This window comes from Hipposideros armiger, unplaced genomic scaffold (assembly GCF_001890085.2).
Source record: "Hipposideros armiger isolate ML-2016 unplaced genomic scaffold, ASM189008v1 scaffold_460, whole genome shotgun sequence".
NCBI classification, from domain to species: domain Eukaryota; kingdom Metazoa; phylum Chordata; class Mammalia; order Chiroptera; family Hipposideridae; genus Hipposideros; species Hipposideros armiger.
Genome location: NW_017731810.1, coordinates 286,105 through 302,091, shown reverse-complemented (window position 1 = coordinate 302,091; position 15,987 = coordinate 286,105). Strand labels below are relative to the sequence as shown.

The 15,987-nt window shown below is 51.2% G+C and overlaps 1 protein-coding gene across 1 annotated transcript in view; it reads right to left on the bottom strand.

Moving 5' to 3' along the window:
* Window positions 1–15,987, bottom strand: part of ABCC6 (ATP binding cassette subfamily C member 6) — a 54,324-nt gene that overhangs the window by 31,373 nt on the left and 6,964 nt on the right. Inside the window, exons 5-11 of the mRNA XM_019666076.1 lie at window positions 13,530–13,661; window positions 10,644–10,847; window positions 9,170–9,446; window positions 7,400–7,525; window positions 6,136–6,197; window positions 5,620–5,734; window positions 3,857–4,066 (exon numbers count right to left, since the gene is read on the bottom strand). Coding sequence (XP_019521621.1) covers window positions 3,857–4,066; window positions 5,620–5,734; window positions 6,136–6,197; window positions 7,400–7,525; window positions 9,170–9,446; window positions 10,644–10,847; window positions 13,530–13,661 — 1,126 coding nt within the window. The remainder of the gene's footprint in view (window positions 1–3,856; window positions 4,067–5,619; window positions 5,735–6,135; window positions 6,198–7,399; window positions 7,526–9,169; window positions 9,447–10,643; window positions 10,848–13,529; window positions 13,662–15,987) is intronic.

The window sequence follows — 15,987 nt, the reverse complement described above, 5'->3', positions numbered from 1 at the left end:
GACTCTGACACTTATTTGTGTGGCCTTGGGCAAGTGACTTACCCTCGCTAAGCTGTAGTTTCCTCATCTGTTAAATGGAACTAAGACTGTCTCCACAGCCTAAAGCAAGGGCTCGTGTCATACAATCAATTACTATGTTAGTCTTCATTTCACCCCTGACAAAGGTGGCTGCCAGATTTAGCAAATACACGTATAGGACACCCGCCCAATTAAGTTAAGGTTTCCGATAAACAGTGGAATACGTTTTTAGTAGAAGCATGTGTCATGGAATAATTGGGACATACTTATACAAAGAAATTATTCGATGTATCTTACATTCATACTGAAGTGGATGTCCTATATTTTGTCTGGCAGCCCCCCCCCCACCTCCTCCCCCAACACACAGACACCCAACAGCTTTGTGACTTTGGGACAGTTGAGTTCCCTTTACACTCTGGTTTCTTTATCTGGAAAGTGTGGATTGGGGAGGGGGCGATAGGGATAAATGATTTTTAAGTGACTGTGACTTTTTGAGATTCTGCCTAAGGTCGTTCAGGCCCATTCTCTAGACAAGCCTCACCCCCTCTCCAGCCTGTGGGCCTGGGTTTCTCCCCTCAACCAAAACCAGTTTTCCAATCTCCTTGACAACCAAGCCAGCCAGTTTGTTTCATTTGTGCAGCAATGGCGCCACCCAGTGGCTAAGTAGAGAAGCGCCCAGAAGGCAAATTAACCAGCCGTCACAGCGAGGGTTGGGAAAAGACTCAAAAAAAAAAAAAAAAGTCAACAGAAGGTTAAACTCTCTTTGGCAAAATGGCACCATTTCATACAAATGCTAACTATAGCAACCCCAACGCCCACCCCCCCTTAACCAGGATCTCAGGGTGATCCTCTGATGTTAGGGACCGTCTGCCAAGAGGCCAGGAAAGTGATGGTGTGTCGTCTGCAGATTCTCTTGGGTCGTGGGTCGGCCCGCTCAGTTGCCCTGCTTTTCCCCAAATGTCCTTCCTCCCTTGCTCCCTGTCTTTCTACCATAACAGCTAACATGCGTGAGCTGCACGTCAGGAACTGTCTGAAACGCCTCTACGTGTACTTGCTGAGCACCTACTGTATGCGAGGTCCTGGAATGCAAGTTACCAGGTGAGACAGGTCCCCAGCCCCCTGCCCCATAGGTGGGGAAGGGGAGGGGGGAGCAGTCACAGAGGAGCAATATACCACGCACTACGTGATACTCGGGAATAGTCCACATCGCTGTCAATCATGTACCATTGACACACCCACCCAGGGGCCTGCGAACTACGGCTCGTGGGCCGAATCCCTCCGCCTGCGGTTGTGCAGCCGGCGAGCTGCACCAAACATGTTAATGGCTTGAAAATGTTTAAGTGGTTGAAGCAAGTCAAAAGAGGAAGACTGTTTTGTGACGTGAAAAGTTATTATGAAATTCAATGTGAAACTGTCGGCGTCCCCAAATAGTTTCGTTGGAACGCCGCCACGTGTGTCTGCCTAGTATTGTCTGGGGTCACTTGTGCACCACCAGGGCAGGGCTTTTGACGGAGACTGTATGGCCCTGCGCGTGTAAAATGTTTACCTTCTGGTCCTCTGCAGAAAAGCGTGTGAGCCTCGCACCCACCCCTGGGGCAGAGCTGGTGTGCCATCTTCAGAGGAAGTGCCCCCACCCTCCCCGATAATTAACAAAAGCAGCGAATACCTGCGGGGCAGACACCCTTCTAAGTGCTTCCCAGGCATTGGCTCATTTCACATGGCAACATCAGGGCGGCAGCGCTATTGGTAGTTATGATCCCCACCCACATACGAGGAAACGGGCACAGACAGACGCACAGACAGACACAGACAGACGCACAGACAGACGTAGTTACTACCTGTGCGGGGTTTTGCAACTAGCAGGAGGCAAAAGCAGGATTTGAGCCAAGCAGTCCCACTCCAAAGTCTATGATTTTAATTAAAAGAAAAGAAAAGGAAATCCTACACCACAAACTAGATGGTAGGAAGTCAGAAAAAGCTATTTTTTTTCTATTTCTTTTCTTGCCACATGACCCCTTTATACTTTTTGAAAACTAGCTAGCAAATTCTTTCCCCTAAAAATATTCTTTTTGCTGAGTAGCTCAGTTGGTTAAGAGCTCGCTCAAGAGTTTGAGCTTTGAGCAACAGCGGTTGGATGCCCGCCTGAGCTGAGTTGCCGCTGAGCTGCCAACAGGTGGCAGGATGGCTCAGCTAAAAAACAAAAACAAAAACAAAACCCCACTTTTTTTGTTGAGGCTGCTGGTGCCCTGGTGTCACTGGTAACCTCAAACAGGTTTACTCTGCCTACCAGGTGCCCCAAGAGTGCCCACCCAAGAGCGTCAATGTCATCATCATCATTTTACAGATGAGGAAACAGAGGCCCAGAGGTGAGCACCCTGCCCAAGGTCAAGTGAAGGCCATCCTTGTCTAAAATTGTGCCCATTCTATCAGCCCCCAGTGTGCAAATGGAGGCAGGATCAAGGGAGGAAGGGGAGGGGCGTAGGATTCTGCTCCAACGCCCGGCATACCTGCCACAGGTAAACAAAGCAGACGACAATCCAGACGAGGGGCAGCCACAGCCCGTTGAGGTAGAGGACGCTCTCGGTCACCCGTTGCACATCCACGGACACCAGGTTGACCACGTCCCCAACTGCGCTGGTCTTTCTGGAGCCGCTGGACAGAGCTAGCACCTGGGCAGTGCAGGAGGAAGGAGACCTGGGTCAGAGGGAGGGACGGGACAAGGGGGGCGCGAAGGATGGCAGGAAGGCCCAAGACATGGAGCAAGGGCTCAGCAGCCTGGCAGGCCCGGGGCTAAGCTGCTCTGGCCTTGCGCACTGAGGGAGGTTACTTTACCCCCTGAGCCTCAGTTCCTGTATCTGTAAAGTGGGCTCATCAAAACCTCCTAGGCCACATGATACACAGAAGCCTCGGGTTCGGGGACGATGATGGCGGCCGTTTGCTCAGCGCTCACTGGGTCAGAGGCCCCCGGTGCTGTGCGAACAGCTTCGTCACTTTCTGCACATGGCACGACCACAGGGAGCATGTACTGCCCTATTTCCTTCCATCTAAAATGCCATGAAGGAAACCCTTTCCAGTTTTATATCATTCAGGAAAAAAAAAAATCAATGCCAATTAAGACATCTTGATTTCAGGAGTGTTAAAGTGAGACTAGACTCAATGAAAGGCAGAATTACTGACCCCATGTTACAGTTAAGGAAACTGAATCACAGAGGAATTGACAAACTTGCCCAAAGACGCAAGGCTGAGTAAGTGGCTAGGCCGGGATTGGAATCCAGGATGACTGAGGCATGACAAGGGCCGAACAGGGTGTTAGATGGACCCCTGCAGGCATTTAACGGGCCGCTCAGACCCTAACCTGGTTCGCTAGCAGCCCCACATCTGCCCTAACCCTGGGGTCACAGTGGACCCCTTCCAGCCTGTTGAATGTTAAGTTCTACTTGTAGTCCTTGCTCTGCTGANGTGAAATCCATCACAGAAAGACAGGACGGGCACTGTGCCCAGTGGGGGACCTCGGTGAACTTGGGGTTCCACCTCCGCAGCTTCCTGCACCTGTTGCCAATTCCCCATGGCAGTCGAAGCAGCAGTTCTAGATGCCTGGAACTTTCAGAAGAGCAACAGTTAACTAGCCACTTAACTAGCCACTGCCACGTTCAGGGCAATGATCTGACTGAAAGCAGGAACCCCCGAGGGAGAGCAGGGTCCAGGAAGGGTGCAGTTTGATGGACGGACAGGGTGGTCTGCAAAGAGGGACTGCAGGACCCGGGGGCTCCGCCTACCTCATCGCCCCTCCCCCAGCGTGCTCTCCCCGAGTCCCCGCTCTGGAGGGAGGCCAGGGCGAGCTCACCAGAAATGTGGACACTTGGAAAGACACCAGAGACACAGAGAAGAGGAGGCCGGAGTTCCGCAAGGCGCTCAGCTCCTGGCCCCGGGCGCGCAGGACTCTCTCCAGGAACGCTGCCTCCCAGCCGTGGCACTTGACCGTCCTCATGTTCCTCAGGGTGCAGCTGGTGAGCCGTGCCCTCGAGTCCTTGTGTCTCATTTGCTCTTCCTGGCACCGGAGGGAAGAGAGGAGAGAGGACAGGGACGCAACGTCTAGCGTTCGCCTTCCCTGTAACCGCCACACCCCGCTTCAGCAAATCCTGCTGATTCTATCTCCAAAGCAGGCCCCGAGCTGTCTGCCTCTCAGCATCTCTGTCCCCATAGTCCTGGCCCAAGCCAATGTCATCTCCGTCTGGACCACTGCACGAGCCTCTCCCTATTGTACCCCGGCTTCTGCCTTCGTCACGGGGATGATGTATCATAACTAAGGGAAGCCCCCAAAGCGCAGGGAACAGACGGGGCTCTGCCCCCGCTGGGCATGGTGCCATCAGGAAGGCTTCCTGGAGGTGGGGGCGACACCCTGGGCTACGTTAGAAATGATGTGGAGGTGCTGCGCAAGCAGAGAAGGGGTAGATGGGGGGTTGGGAGAAGATGGAGGGGACAGCATGACTGGGGGGACATCCAGTGTGGTCAGAGGAGGGTGTGTGCAGGGGCTATGATGGCGAGGTGGGCTGCATCACGCTGGGACTTGGAGGTGAGGCAGAGGAGTGTGGGGGCCCACCATGTTTCATGGTGGATGGGCATCGTCAGAGGGGCAGCTGTGCGGACAGTGTCTTAGAGGAGGCCAGACAGGAGGCTGCAGACCTTCTCTCCTTCCCTTCCTCCCTCAAGATTTATTGAGCACCTTCTATGCACCAAGCCCGATTCTAAGAGCTGAGCCTGCATCAATGAGCACCGCCTGCCACGGAGAAGCTTTCGTTCTAACTAGAAAGAGACAGTAAATGGAATTGCCAGGTGCATCCAATGGCAGGTTCGAGTGTGACAGGTGCTGTGGAACAAAACAGCACAGGCAAAGGAGCTGAGCTGCAGGGGGGGAGGGGAGCTGCCCAGGCTTCAGGGAGCAGTGAGGGAGACCGGGGGCGTCTGGGGTGAGGGTGTTCCAGGCAGAGGGAACAGCCAGTGCAAAGGCCCCGAGGCAGGAGCTGGGCTGGTTTGAGGCTCCCAGGGAAGGCAGAGGGGGGTGTGGTGTGAGCGAGGAGAGAGAGGTAGGAGGTGACGAGGCCACATCGCAGCGGGCAGGTGGCCACTGCAGGGTCTTTGCTTTGACACCGAGGGAAACGGAAGGGATGACACCTGTTTGGTTTTCACAGGTGTCCTCTGGCTGGTGTGCAAAGAGGCCAAGGTCGGGGACGAGGGCAGAAGTGAGGACTCGGGGTCCCTGCAGTGATCCAGGTGAGAGACAGTGGGGCTTGGGAGAGCCTGGGGTGAGAAGGGGCAACACCGGATGCATTTTGAAGGTGAGGCCAATCCAGTTAGCCAACAGACGTGGGAGGGAGAAAAAGAGGCATCAAAACCGACCCATGGGCAGTCTGCGGCCTGAATGTCGGCGGGAGGGAGCTGCCATCCACCAAGGTGGGGGGGCGGGGGGCACAGGTCTGAGCGACCGGCAGGGCTCACGGCATGGCCAGGCAAAGCCAGGCCCGCCTCACTGTCCCCTCCCACCTCCCTGCAGGTTCCCCTTCCCATGTCCCCTGGGGCCTTCCCTCCTGTCAGATGCCAAACCTGATGGTGGTTCCTCTTCTTGGTGATGAAGAAATTCAGAGGAAGGAGGCTCAAGAAGACAGCGATGGCGGTGAGGGCAGAGGGTCCTAGAAGCTGAGACCGAGGGGAGNAGGTGCTTATTAAATGTTGGTGGAGTGAATGAAGCTGAGTAAGAGATATGATTTTATTGAGCACCTGCTATGCACAAGCACTAAGCACTTCATATGTAATGAAAGTAGAGTTGTTCCCACTTTATAGATGAGAAAACTGAGCCTCCGAATATTTATGATACGTCTGGCTAAGAGACAGAGCCAGGATTCAAACCCAAACCGCACTCCAGTGAGTGGGCTGTGGATGATGGACACACTGAAATCTGAGAGGGAAGCCCTGAGGCTGGAATGGACAAAGCCAGCTGACCTTGGGGGGACCTCATGGGGATAGAGCTGTAGTGATAAATCAGAGCAGCAAATGCGGGGGCGGGTGTGTGTGAAGTGGAGGCACCCCCCCACCCCCATTCCTGGCTACTTTACTACTTACCTGGAAACCCACCAGAACATGGCCTTGGAGGGAAAGGAGGCTCCAGCCTCTGGACATGGATTCTGTAAAGACAAAAGATGGGGCAGAGGGAGGACTCAGTCTCACATTCCATGGCCAGTATGTGGCAAGGAGAACCAAGGGCAGGAAGATGGGATGAACGGAGTATGAATTTAGCACCAAACGTGCACACCGAGGTGCCCTGCCTACCCATCAGAGGTGGACACCCATGGGCTTGGTGCTTCCTAGCAGGCAAGGCAAAAAGGGATTGGGCCACAGGACTGACAGTACCTACAAGTTAAGAACTAACAGTTTCCCAGAAGATAAACGATTACTAATACTGAGACCAGGAAGTTCTCAAAGCAAGGGCGATGCACAGCATACACAACCTGCTCAACAATATCCCTCAGTGACAGCGGTGAGAAGGTGGAGAGGGCTCTGTCCTGAGATCTTGCCAGCTGCTTTGGAAAAACTGCACAGATCTATACTCTCCACCAATAGGGCCTGAGAGTGCCCATTTTACCACATCTTTGTCATCACAGCTTGTTACCAATTTTTAATTTTTTCTGCCATTCTCATTAAAGAAAAAGTCCTATTGCAGTTTTAACTTGATTATTTAAGCAGTTGAGCATTTTTTTTTTAGATAATCTCAGATCCACTGTCTGTTCCTCAGAGAATTCTTTCCAGATTTCAGAGATTAACTCAATGTTACCTATTGTAAACTCTCATGGATCATGAAGTTCTCCTGCAGAGCATTTGTCCCAGTTGTAATTTTCCACGTTTGTGTAATTATGTGATTAATCTCTGGTTCCCCTGGGGAAGTGAGCTGTTAGCTGCAAGATGACAGGAACTGCACCTGTTCACCATGGATTCTCAGGACCTGGCTGGGGCACATGGCAGGGACTGGCAAACTAGGGCCCCAGGGGCCAAATTCAGCCCACTGCCTGTCTCTGCAAATAAAGTTTTATTGGAACACATCCATGTTTCTTTGTTGACATGCTGTCTGGGGCTGCATTTGTGCCATAGCTGCAGAGCTGAGTAGCCACAGAGATCATATGGCCCACAAAACCTAAACTATTTTCTAATTTGCTCTGGACAGAAAAAGTCTACATGGCAGTGTCTGGACACGGCAGTCTACATATTGCTGAATGATGGAGTGAATTAACAAAATTAAAGGCCTACAGCTTCCTACAGACAAAAGGGGAAACTGAGACCAGAAGTGGAACAGGGACCAGGGAGGCACTGGGTTGGAGTCATGGCAACTTACAGACTGCTGGGGGTCTTTAGGGAACAAGGGGGGTCGATCAGCCAGGCAGGACAGCACGAACTGTGCTACCACCAGAGACAAACACAGGTAGGTTGACAGATGGCGGAAAGGGTCACCCTGGAAGCCCTGTGGGAGAGAAGGCAGAAGTGCCATTGAGTNCTAGCAGCCCCACATCTGCCCTAACCCTGGGGTCACAGTGGACCCCTTCCAGCCTGTTGAATGTTAAGTTCTACTTGTAGTCCTTGCTCTGCTGAGTGTATGAGCGAAGGAGTGACGGGGTGAAGGAACGAGGCAGGAATGACTAAGTGTAGAAATTCTGCAAAAAAAAAAATGCCTTCAAATCTTTATTGAGCACCTACTCTGTGCCTCACCTGGACCTGAGTACTGAGACTATAGCTGTGAACAACACAGGCAGGCAGGGGGCATAGTCTCCTGGGAGTGAAGTTTGGGAGGAGTGGGGGTGGGGGACACACACACAAAATTAAAGGCTCACGTAGCTCATTCTGTAATGGTAATTATGATCAGTGCCATGAAAAGTGTTTTTAAAATACAGATTTTACTCTTACTCAGGCATGGCAAGGCCCCCAAATCAGGAGGTGGTTGTCACTGACAAGATAGCTTTTATACTCACAGGTCTCAAGAAGAGGGGCCCTCCATGTTGTGGGGGGGGGCTCTCGGGGAAGCACCAGAGCGGGGAGTATGGGGGGGGGGCTATGGTTGTGGTTTTCAACAGAAGGAAGGGTCAAGCAAAGTAAGCAGGTTTTGTGTCAGTAATTCCAGCAGGCTCTGTGGCATAGGCCTGTCCCTAGTTGTCTGGCCGTGAGGTGATTATGACAGGGGACAGTGGCCCAGAGTAGGAGAGCCCCACAAAGCAGGGGTTGGGGGATGGGCTCTGGATTGGCTGGTTTGCATATGAAAGGTATGCTCTCAGGTGAGTCATTTACTGTCTCTAGGCACTGGCTAGCCCAGAAGGGACAGTCCCTCCAGGGTTAGTAAAGCCCCAGATGTCAGAGCACCTGATGTGGCAAATCAGATGACACGGTTCATACAGAAGCAGCCCAGAGAGTAGAGCAGGGGCCCTGACCTCATCAGGAGATGAAGGCTTCCTAGGGGTAGGGAGTGGGGTGTGCAGTGCCCTCAGGCCATCCCCTTTGCCCCTCTCCTTCCCCAGGTGACAGCTCAGGTGTGACAGAAGGAGACTCGCATGGGACAGAATCACCCACAGGAGCCAATAGGTCTTACGGCAGCAGTCTCTGGGATTTCACTTCCAGGGTCCCCCCCAAGGGGACAAGAATCACTGCACAGAGACCAGCCCAGAGCTTTGGCTTCCCACCAGGGGTTCACAGTTCCATGACAGAACTTTTCCAGCCCAGATGTAGTTTACCAGTGGGTCAGGGGTCATTTCTCCCCTAAGCAGTGCTGCCTGGCAACAGAGCCGACCATCCACCTTTACCTGGTTTCTGCACAGCCCAAAGGTGAGCCCGTTATCGTCATGAGGGATGAGTGGGAGTTAATTACATGAGGAATTGTGGAGAGGGTGTCCAGGCAGTGGGAACAGCCAGTGCAAAGGCCCTGAGGTGGGAGGGTGCTCGGTGTGTCTGTGGCTGGAGCAAGAGAAGAGGAGGTGTGTAATGTCACGAGGTTGGAGAGGTGTTAGGGTCAGATCACGCAGGGCCTTACGGGAATAGCCAAGAAGGTGAGTGTAGTGCAAGCAACTGTAAATGAAGTAATGAATGATGTGTTTGGGGCACCGATGATTTTAACAGTTCAGTGACGTGACCCTTCCTGGCTGGACGGTTGGTATGTAAATCGGGGCAGGATAGAGAGACGGGAAAGGCGTCCCCCCGCCCATCTCTTCCCAGGGCTCACCTTTCTGTACACCAGTCCAGTGATGGCCGTTTGCAGCCTCATCTGCAGCACCTTGAGTCTGTACATGTGCTGTTGCTCGAACAGTGTTTGCAGGCAGGCGGCGAGAAACATCAGTACCGCGAGCAGATAGCCTTTCCAGGCCGGGGTCTTGGGATTGTCAATAAACTCCAGAAAAAGGCTTGTGGGAGAGGGGAGAAGGTAACGCTGGTGAGACCAGGAACCCCCAGGTCTGGAGGTTCAGATGGTGTGGCAGATTTTTTTGTGTGCAAAAAACGGCTGTAATTATTTCCCCACTGTCCACGCTCATTTTCAATGTGACTTGTGGCTCCTTCATTCAAGAGGTGGAGTTTTTATCCCCACCTGTTATGGGCTGAATTGTGACCCCCACAAAGTTCATATGGTGAACTCCAACCCCCCCGGACCTCAGAATGTAATGTATTTGGAGGTGAGGCCTTTAAAGAGACGAAGAGGTTACAATGAGGCCATTTGGGTGGGCCTTCGTCCAATATGGCTGGTGTCCTCGTAAGAGGAGGAAATTAGGACACACAAAGGGACACATGCACAGAGGAGTGACCATGTGAGGACACAGCAAGAAGACGGCCGTCTGCAAGCCAAAAAGAGAGGCCTCAGAAGAAACCAACCCCGCTGGCACCTTGATCTTGGACGTGTGTCCTCCAGAACCGTGAGAAGATCAGTATCTGTTGTTTAAGCCACCTAGTCTGTGGCACTTTGTTATCACAGCCCAAGCAAACTAAACCACTACCGCTTGAACCTGGGCTTTGGCCAACAAAACACAGTGGAGGTGAAACTGTGTCAGTCCTGAGCCCAGGGCTCAAGAGAAAATGCAGCTTTTGCTTTAAGTCTGAGAACCCTGCAAGCGGCCATGTGAACAAGTGGGAATTAGCCTTTTGGGGGATGAGGGACCACATGGAGCAGAGACAAACTATCTAATCTGAGACCAGCTAGGGCCAGCCAGTCCCCAGCCAGCCCCGCAGCTGACCTCAGACATGCGAGTGAACCCAGACATGAAACGAAGAACCGCCCAGCTGAGCTCAGCCTGAATTCTGACCCATATTATCATAAGGAGATAAATGTTTTTAAGTCCCTCACTTTGGTGTGTTTTGTTATATAGCAAAGGCTAACTCATGGTCCGGTTAGCGTTCACTCATTCTCTCTCCCTGAGGTTGGTCACTTTCTCATTTATTTTTATCCTCCCTCAGTATCCTTCCACCCCCCACCCCCCACCCCCACCCCACTTCAGTGCCCTGAGCACCAGAAGTCTAGGCAGAAGCAAAAGAGCTGAAGTTGCCCGGCCCTGGAAAGATACCATTAAAGGACCACCAAGCGTGGCAAAGCACCCAAGGCCTGAACCCACCTGAGGAGCTTGGGGACCATGAACCTGAAGGCATCACCGATGACAAGGCTGAGCGTCCCCAGGAGGAAGGTAGAGCGAAACACTTGCCAGATGGCTTTCAGGAGTGGGCCCCTCTTGTTCCCTTCTTGCTGTAGGAAGACCTCGGTCTCTGAGGCCGCCCTGCCACGGCTTCCTTTCCTTTTGAATGCTGTTGCCTTGGTGTGCCTTAGGGGACAGGAGACAGTCCTTGCTTAGCCCGAATGCCGTGTCCCCTCAGAATCGGATGTAGAAATCCTAACCCCCAATGCAATGCCTTTGGGAGGTGATTAGGTCATGAGGATGGCGCTAAATCTCCTAAAGGAGCTTAGTGCCCTTATAAAAGACACCCCGGAGAGCTGCCTGGCCCCTTCTGCCATGTGTCATAGGAACCAGCGAGTGGGCCCTCACCAGACACCCAATCTGCCAGGGCCTTCATCTTGGAGGCTCTGTAGCAAACTCTCCTTTCCAGTGGGTTTCTCTTTCCATCAAGGAAAGTCTCTAGATTGGTGTCTAGTCTTTGGTCTCTGGACCAAAAGGCATTTCGTGCAGGACTCTCATATGACCACAAGGCGAGGCAGGGGGTGAGAGTGAGAGGCCGGGTGTAAGTTGGGGGACACAAAAGGGAGGGGTGGAGACTGTGGCAAATGGAAGAGCACATATCCTGTCTAATGGGGCTGTGACCCAGCCCTGCCAATCTACTTCCAGAGAGATCACAATTCCAGATTTTTATGTGACATCTCCAATATTTGAAGTGTTGGCAACTTATTAAAAAAACAAAATAAAACAAGAAACCCCAAAGAACAAGAACAACATAACACCATGTGGGAAGCACACCTTGGGAAACTGACTCGACCAGCAGGTGGCTGGTCTGTGACCTCTCAGGATGACATCCTCTGCCTTCCCCCAAAAGTTGCAAAATATTTCAGGAACAAAACCAAAGTTCTCTCTGTGTATAATCAGTCAGCTCAGAGAATGGCTGTACTGGGTCTTTGTATAAGCATGCCTGCCTCCGTTTTTTTCTGCCCACTGTTTATGGATGCTCAGGCTGTTCTGCAGAATATTTCCATCTGCTAGTTCCAATGTTGGGTGACTATCTCATGCTGGCAGAGGAGGCCAGAACTGGGAGAGAGTGGGTGAGGACCTCTTTTTTGAATGAGTTCTGCCACTCACAAGTCATTTAAGAGTGGAGGGGGCGGGGGGCCGGCTAAGTGGCGCATTGGTTAAGAACTGGCTTGGGACGCCAGGGGGCCACGGTTTGGATCCCACATATGAGGGCCAGTGACACTGCCCTCCACAGCTAAGATGCTGAACAACAGCTCAACCTGGAGCTGGGTTGCCGTGAGGCAACGGCGATGGTGTAGGCTACAGCCCCTGCTGCAGTGGGTTGCCATGGGCTACCGTGTGTAGCCAGCAGCCAGCGTGAGCGGCCGTCCAGAAGCCGGCGACTGATCTGCCTCGCCCGGGAGGAGCGCAATGATGGTGCCAACTTGGGCCAGTGAAGCAACGTCCTCCACAACTAGACTGAAGAACAAAAGGACAGCAACTTGTCTGTCCCCTTTCCCCAATTCCCCAGCGCTGTTCCCATCCCCCAATTCCCCAATAAAAATCTTAAAAAAAAAAAGTGGAGGGGAAGTTCAACAAGCTATGCCTTGGATGAGAGGGAGAGAGCCGCTGTTTTGATTTGCTCATATTACTCATGACTTTTGGAAAAACAAACCCCTTTCCTTCGGGGAGCATCCCTTTCCCTCCCTTTATGGCTCTGAAGGGGCCCCGATCATGGGGCCTGCCTCCTGGCCATGGGAGTGGCCTCTGAGAGGCACATGACTTGAGCCAGCCAATCAGAGGCCTTCCTTGGCATTTTCAATATGGAAGCTAGGTGAGAGAAGCTGTCTCATTCTGCGGGAGTCGCTGAACTGGCATGTAATGGAACAGGCTTTATGAGGAGACCAATGTACAGATAACAGAGCTAAGTCACTTTTTTTGTTTGTTTGTTTGTTTTGTTTTTAGCTGAGCCATCCTGCCACCTGTTGGCAGCTCAGCTCAGGCCGGGCATCGAACCGCTGTTGCTCAGAGCTCACACTCTTGAGCAAGCTCTTAACCAACGGAGCCACTCAGCAAGCCCAGTCACTTTTGTCTGTACCCTGAAACACCGAAGTCTGGTGAGGTTAAGCAACGTGTGCAAGATCATCACACTACTCAATGACAGGGCTGCATTTGACTTCAGTTTTAATTGATGTGGACAGTCCATTTCTCTAGAACAAGGTCTCCCAACCTGCTTCCTCAAACTCCAAGGGCCCCACAGAAGTTTCCAGAGACGCCACAGAGGGCAAGAGTGAGGCAGAGTGGACAGGACTAGAAACAGCTTGAAATTCTCAGGGTAACTGATATTGCCTGAGATGTTACGATTTCCGAGGAATTCGCTAAGTTCTTTCCTAAATTCATTGTTTTATTTTTTCATCTCCCACAAGCTATGAACTAGGGGCTAATGACATCCCCATCGAACAGCTAAGAAAACCAAGGCCCCGGAAATTAATCACTCAGGTGACGTAACAGTGGGTAGTTGCCTACATGCATGGACCATCGCCCAAGTCTCCACCCCCAGTCTTCAAATATCCCTTCTGTTTCCTGCCCTCCATTGCACCATCTGAGCTTCCTTCTGGGGACCATGAGGAGCCTCCACTTTGTCAATCTCCTTTGGGAACCTGCAAAGCACTCTGGGAGAAATGCACCTTGACCCTGACCAGCTAATGCTTATAGTGAGACTGTGGAGGTGGAGCCCAGGTTAGGGTCGGGGGTTGTATTTGAGGCCAAATGATGAGTTTTGTTGACCGAGCATCGGGCTGAACTCTCTCAGTGTCACATACTCACCGCTGGGCCGCATCGCGGTTCCTTGTCCACTCCCTTTCAAGCTGGGAAACGAGTTCTTTTGAGGAGTTTTCTCTCCCAAGCGACCAGAGGTCTTTGGGTCTCAGTGGCCCCTTGTAGCCCCTCCAGACCAGCCTGCAAAAGAGGGTGACCAGTGAAAGCTCCGCCTGCCTTCTGCCCCTGCAAAGTCCTGGCCTAGTAACTGTGTGACCCTGGCCAGTTAAGTCACGTTTCCTCTCTGCACCTTTGCTGGCCCGTTGGTAAAAGGAAAGCCATTAGTTTAACTGCACCTAACATTTGTGGGGCATTTCTCAGTGTATAAAGATCATCTCATTTAATTCTTACATGAGCCTCTGTGGTAGATTACCAGTGACACATTTTATAGATGAGGAAGCAAATAGAGCCTCAGGGAGATTAAATGACGTAACCAAGGGACAGTCTGTGTGGCAGGGGAAATAAACCTCCTTAGGAGTCAGATGTCCAGAGTTGAAAGCTACTATTACATGGGAAACCTGAACTACTTCTTCAGTTTTAAATGTCCCCACTCTCTGTTCAGCGCTCCAGCTGTGGGCCTCAGGACCTTTGCATATGCCTGTGGCTCTGCTCAAAACTCATTTTCTCCACTCCTCACCTGGTCACTTCTTGCTTGTCTTTCACCTTGACTTAGACAGGATTTCCTTAGAAGCCCACTAGATGACTCCCCACACCCCAGTTCAGGTATTCCCCCATGATAAGATCCAATGGTTTCCTGAGCTTTTTCTTTATAAGACTTGTTTCAATTATGATTATTTACTTTTTCGGTCTGATTATTTATTTAGTGTCCTTCTCCTCCATGGGACGGTCCGTTTCATCGGGGCCAAGACAGTACTTGCCTTTATCCTTGTCTCCTGTCACAGGGCACAAGATTTGTCACACGAAGGCACGTATCAACTCTGCGACCGTGGGCAAATCACTTCCCATCAATGGACCTCAATGTTCTCACCTTCAAATGAGTGTTTCCCAGTGCATGGGACTCATATATAATATGACTGTAGTTGGAGGAGGTCATCAGGAGGAAGTGACCCCCAAGGCATGTGGAGGCTCCGCCCCCTCCTCCTGTCCAATGAATGAGCATCTGCCCGCCATTCCTATAGTAGGAGCTGTTTTGAGGAGGCAGCCTTGAGAGAGTAAGGTGTTGTTGAGACCATCTGGACGTTATATGTGACTGAACACTGTTAAGACCTCTGTAATAAACTGTTAAGATTCTGGCGAGCAGGTTTGCAGACCTCCTTGTCTTGTGGCGCCCAAGACAAGCATTGTAGGTAAGTTCCCTTGCTTGTTAAATCCACTACCTACCATTCTGGAATGACCTGCCTTTTCCATCTCTCTTTGCTCTCCGGGTACTGGGCCAGTTTGCGAAACAACACACATACACAGGAAACTAATTATTATAGTTCCATGGCGCGGGGCGGGTGGAGGCTGGCATTATTTTCTTTTCAGTTATCTCAAATTTTTCTAATGACACCAAGGAGGCAGTCTCGTTTGGTGCTAAGACTTTCCGAGTCCCCTTTCCTAACGCAGAGCAGACTTAGGCAAGCAAGAGAATGATCTAGAAATTATTAACATTGCTTGGTTTTCACTGAAATTATGTTTGGAGTTCTCTGTGGCAATCTATGGACTTTTTTATTTCCAATTTGCCAGTGATAAAAACTTTCCTTTTTAAAAAAGTAGAAAAAGTGAGTTGATTTAAAGAAAAAAACATTAAGTACGTCGCGTCGGAGGAATACCCTAATAAGGCAAAAGCTTGAAGAATGGTCCAAAAATGCCTATGTTCAGGAAACAGAGGGCTAGCTCTGTTTTCTTCTAGCACCTCTATGTTCTTGCCACCAATTCCACATCCCCTAGCATCCTGTCTTCATTTATTTAACAACCACTTTATATAACATTCATTATGGGTCAGGTCCTGTTCTAAGTGCTTCTATATACAAACTATTTCTCATTTAATCCTCACAACCCTATGAGGTGGACACCAATGGGCTATTATCATCCTGGTTTTACCAGTGCAGAGAATGAGGCACAGAGAGGTTAAGTAACTTGCCCAAGGTCACACAGCCAGGAAGTGGTGGAGCTAGGATTTAAATCGAGGTTCTACTGAATTCTGACTGCAGTGTAGTCAGAAGGGGCCCAGTAGGTAGACACATCCTCATCCCCTTGTGTGCTGACCCTGGGGAAACATCTGTCTTCTCCACCAGCCTGGGAGCCTCCAGGGGATAAAGATTTGGTGTTTACCTCCTCACCCCTGGTGCACAGCACATAATAGGTGCTTATTAAATGTTGGTGGAGTGAATGAAGCTGAGTAAGAGATATGATTTTATTGAGCACCTGCTATGCACAAGCACTAAGCACTTCATATGTAATGAAAGTAGAGTTGTTCCCACTTTATAGATGAGAAAACTGAGCCTCCGAATATTTATGATACGTC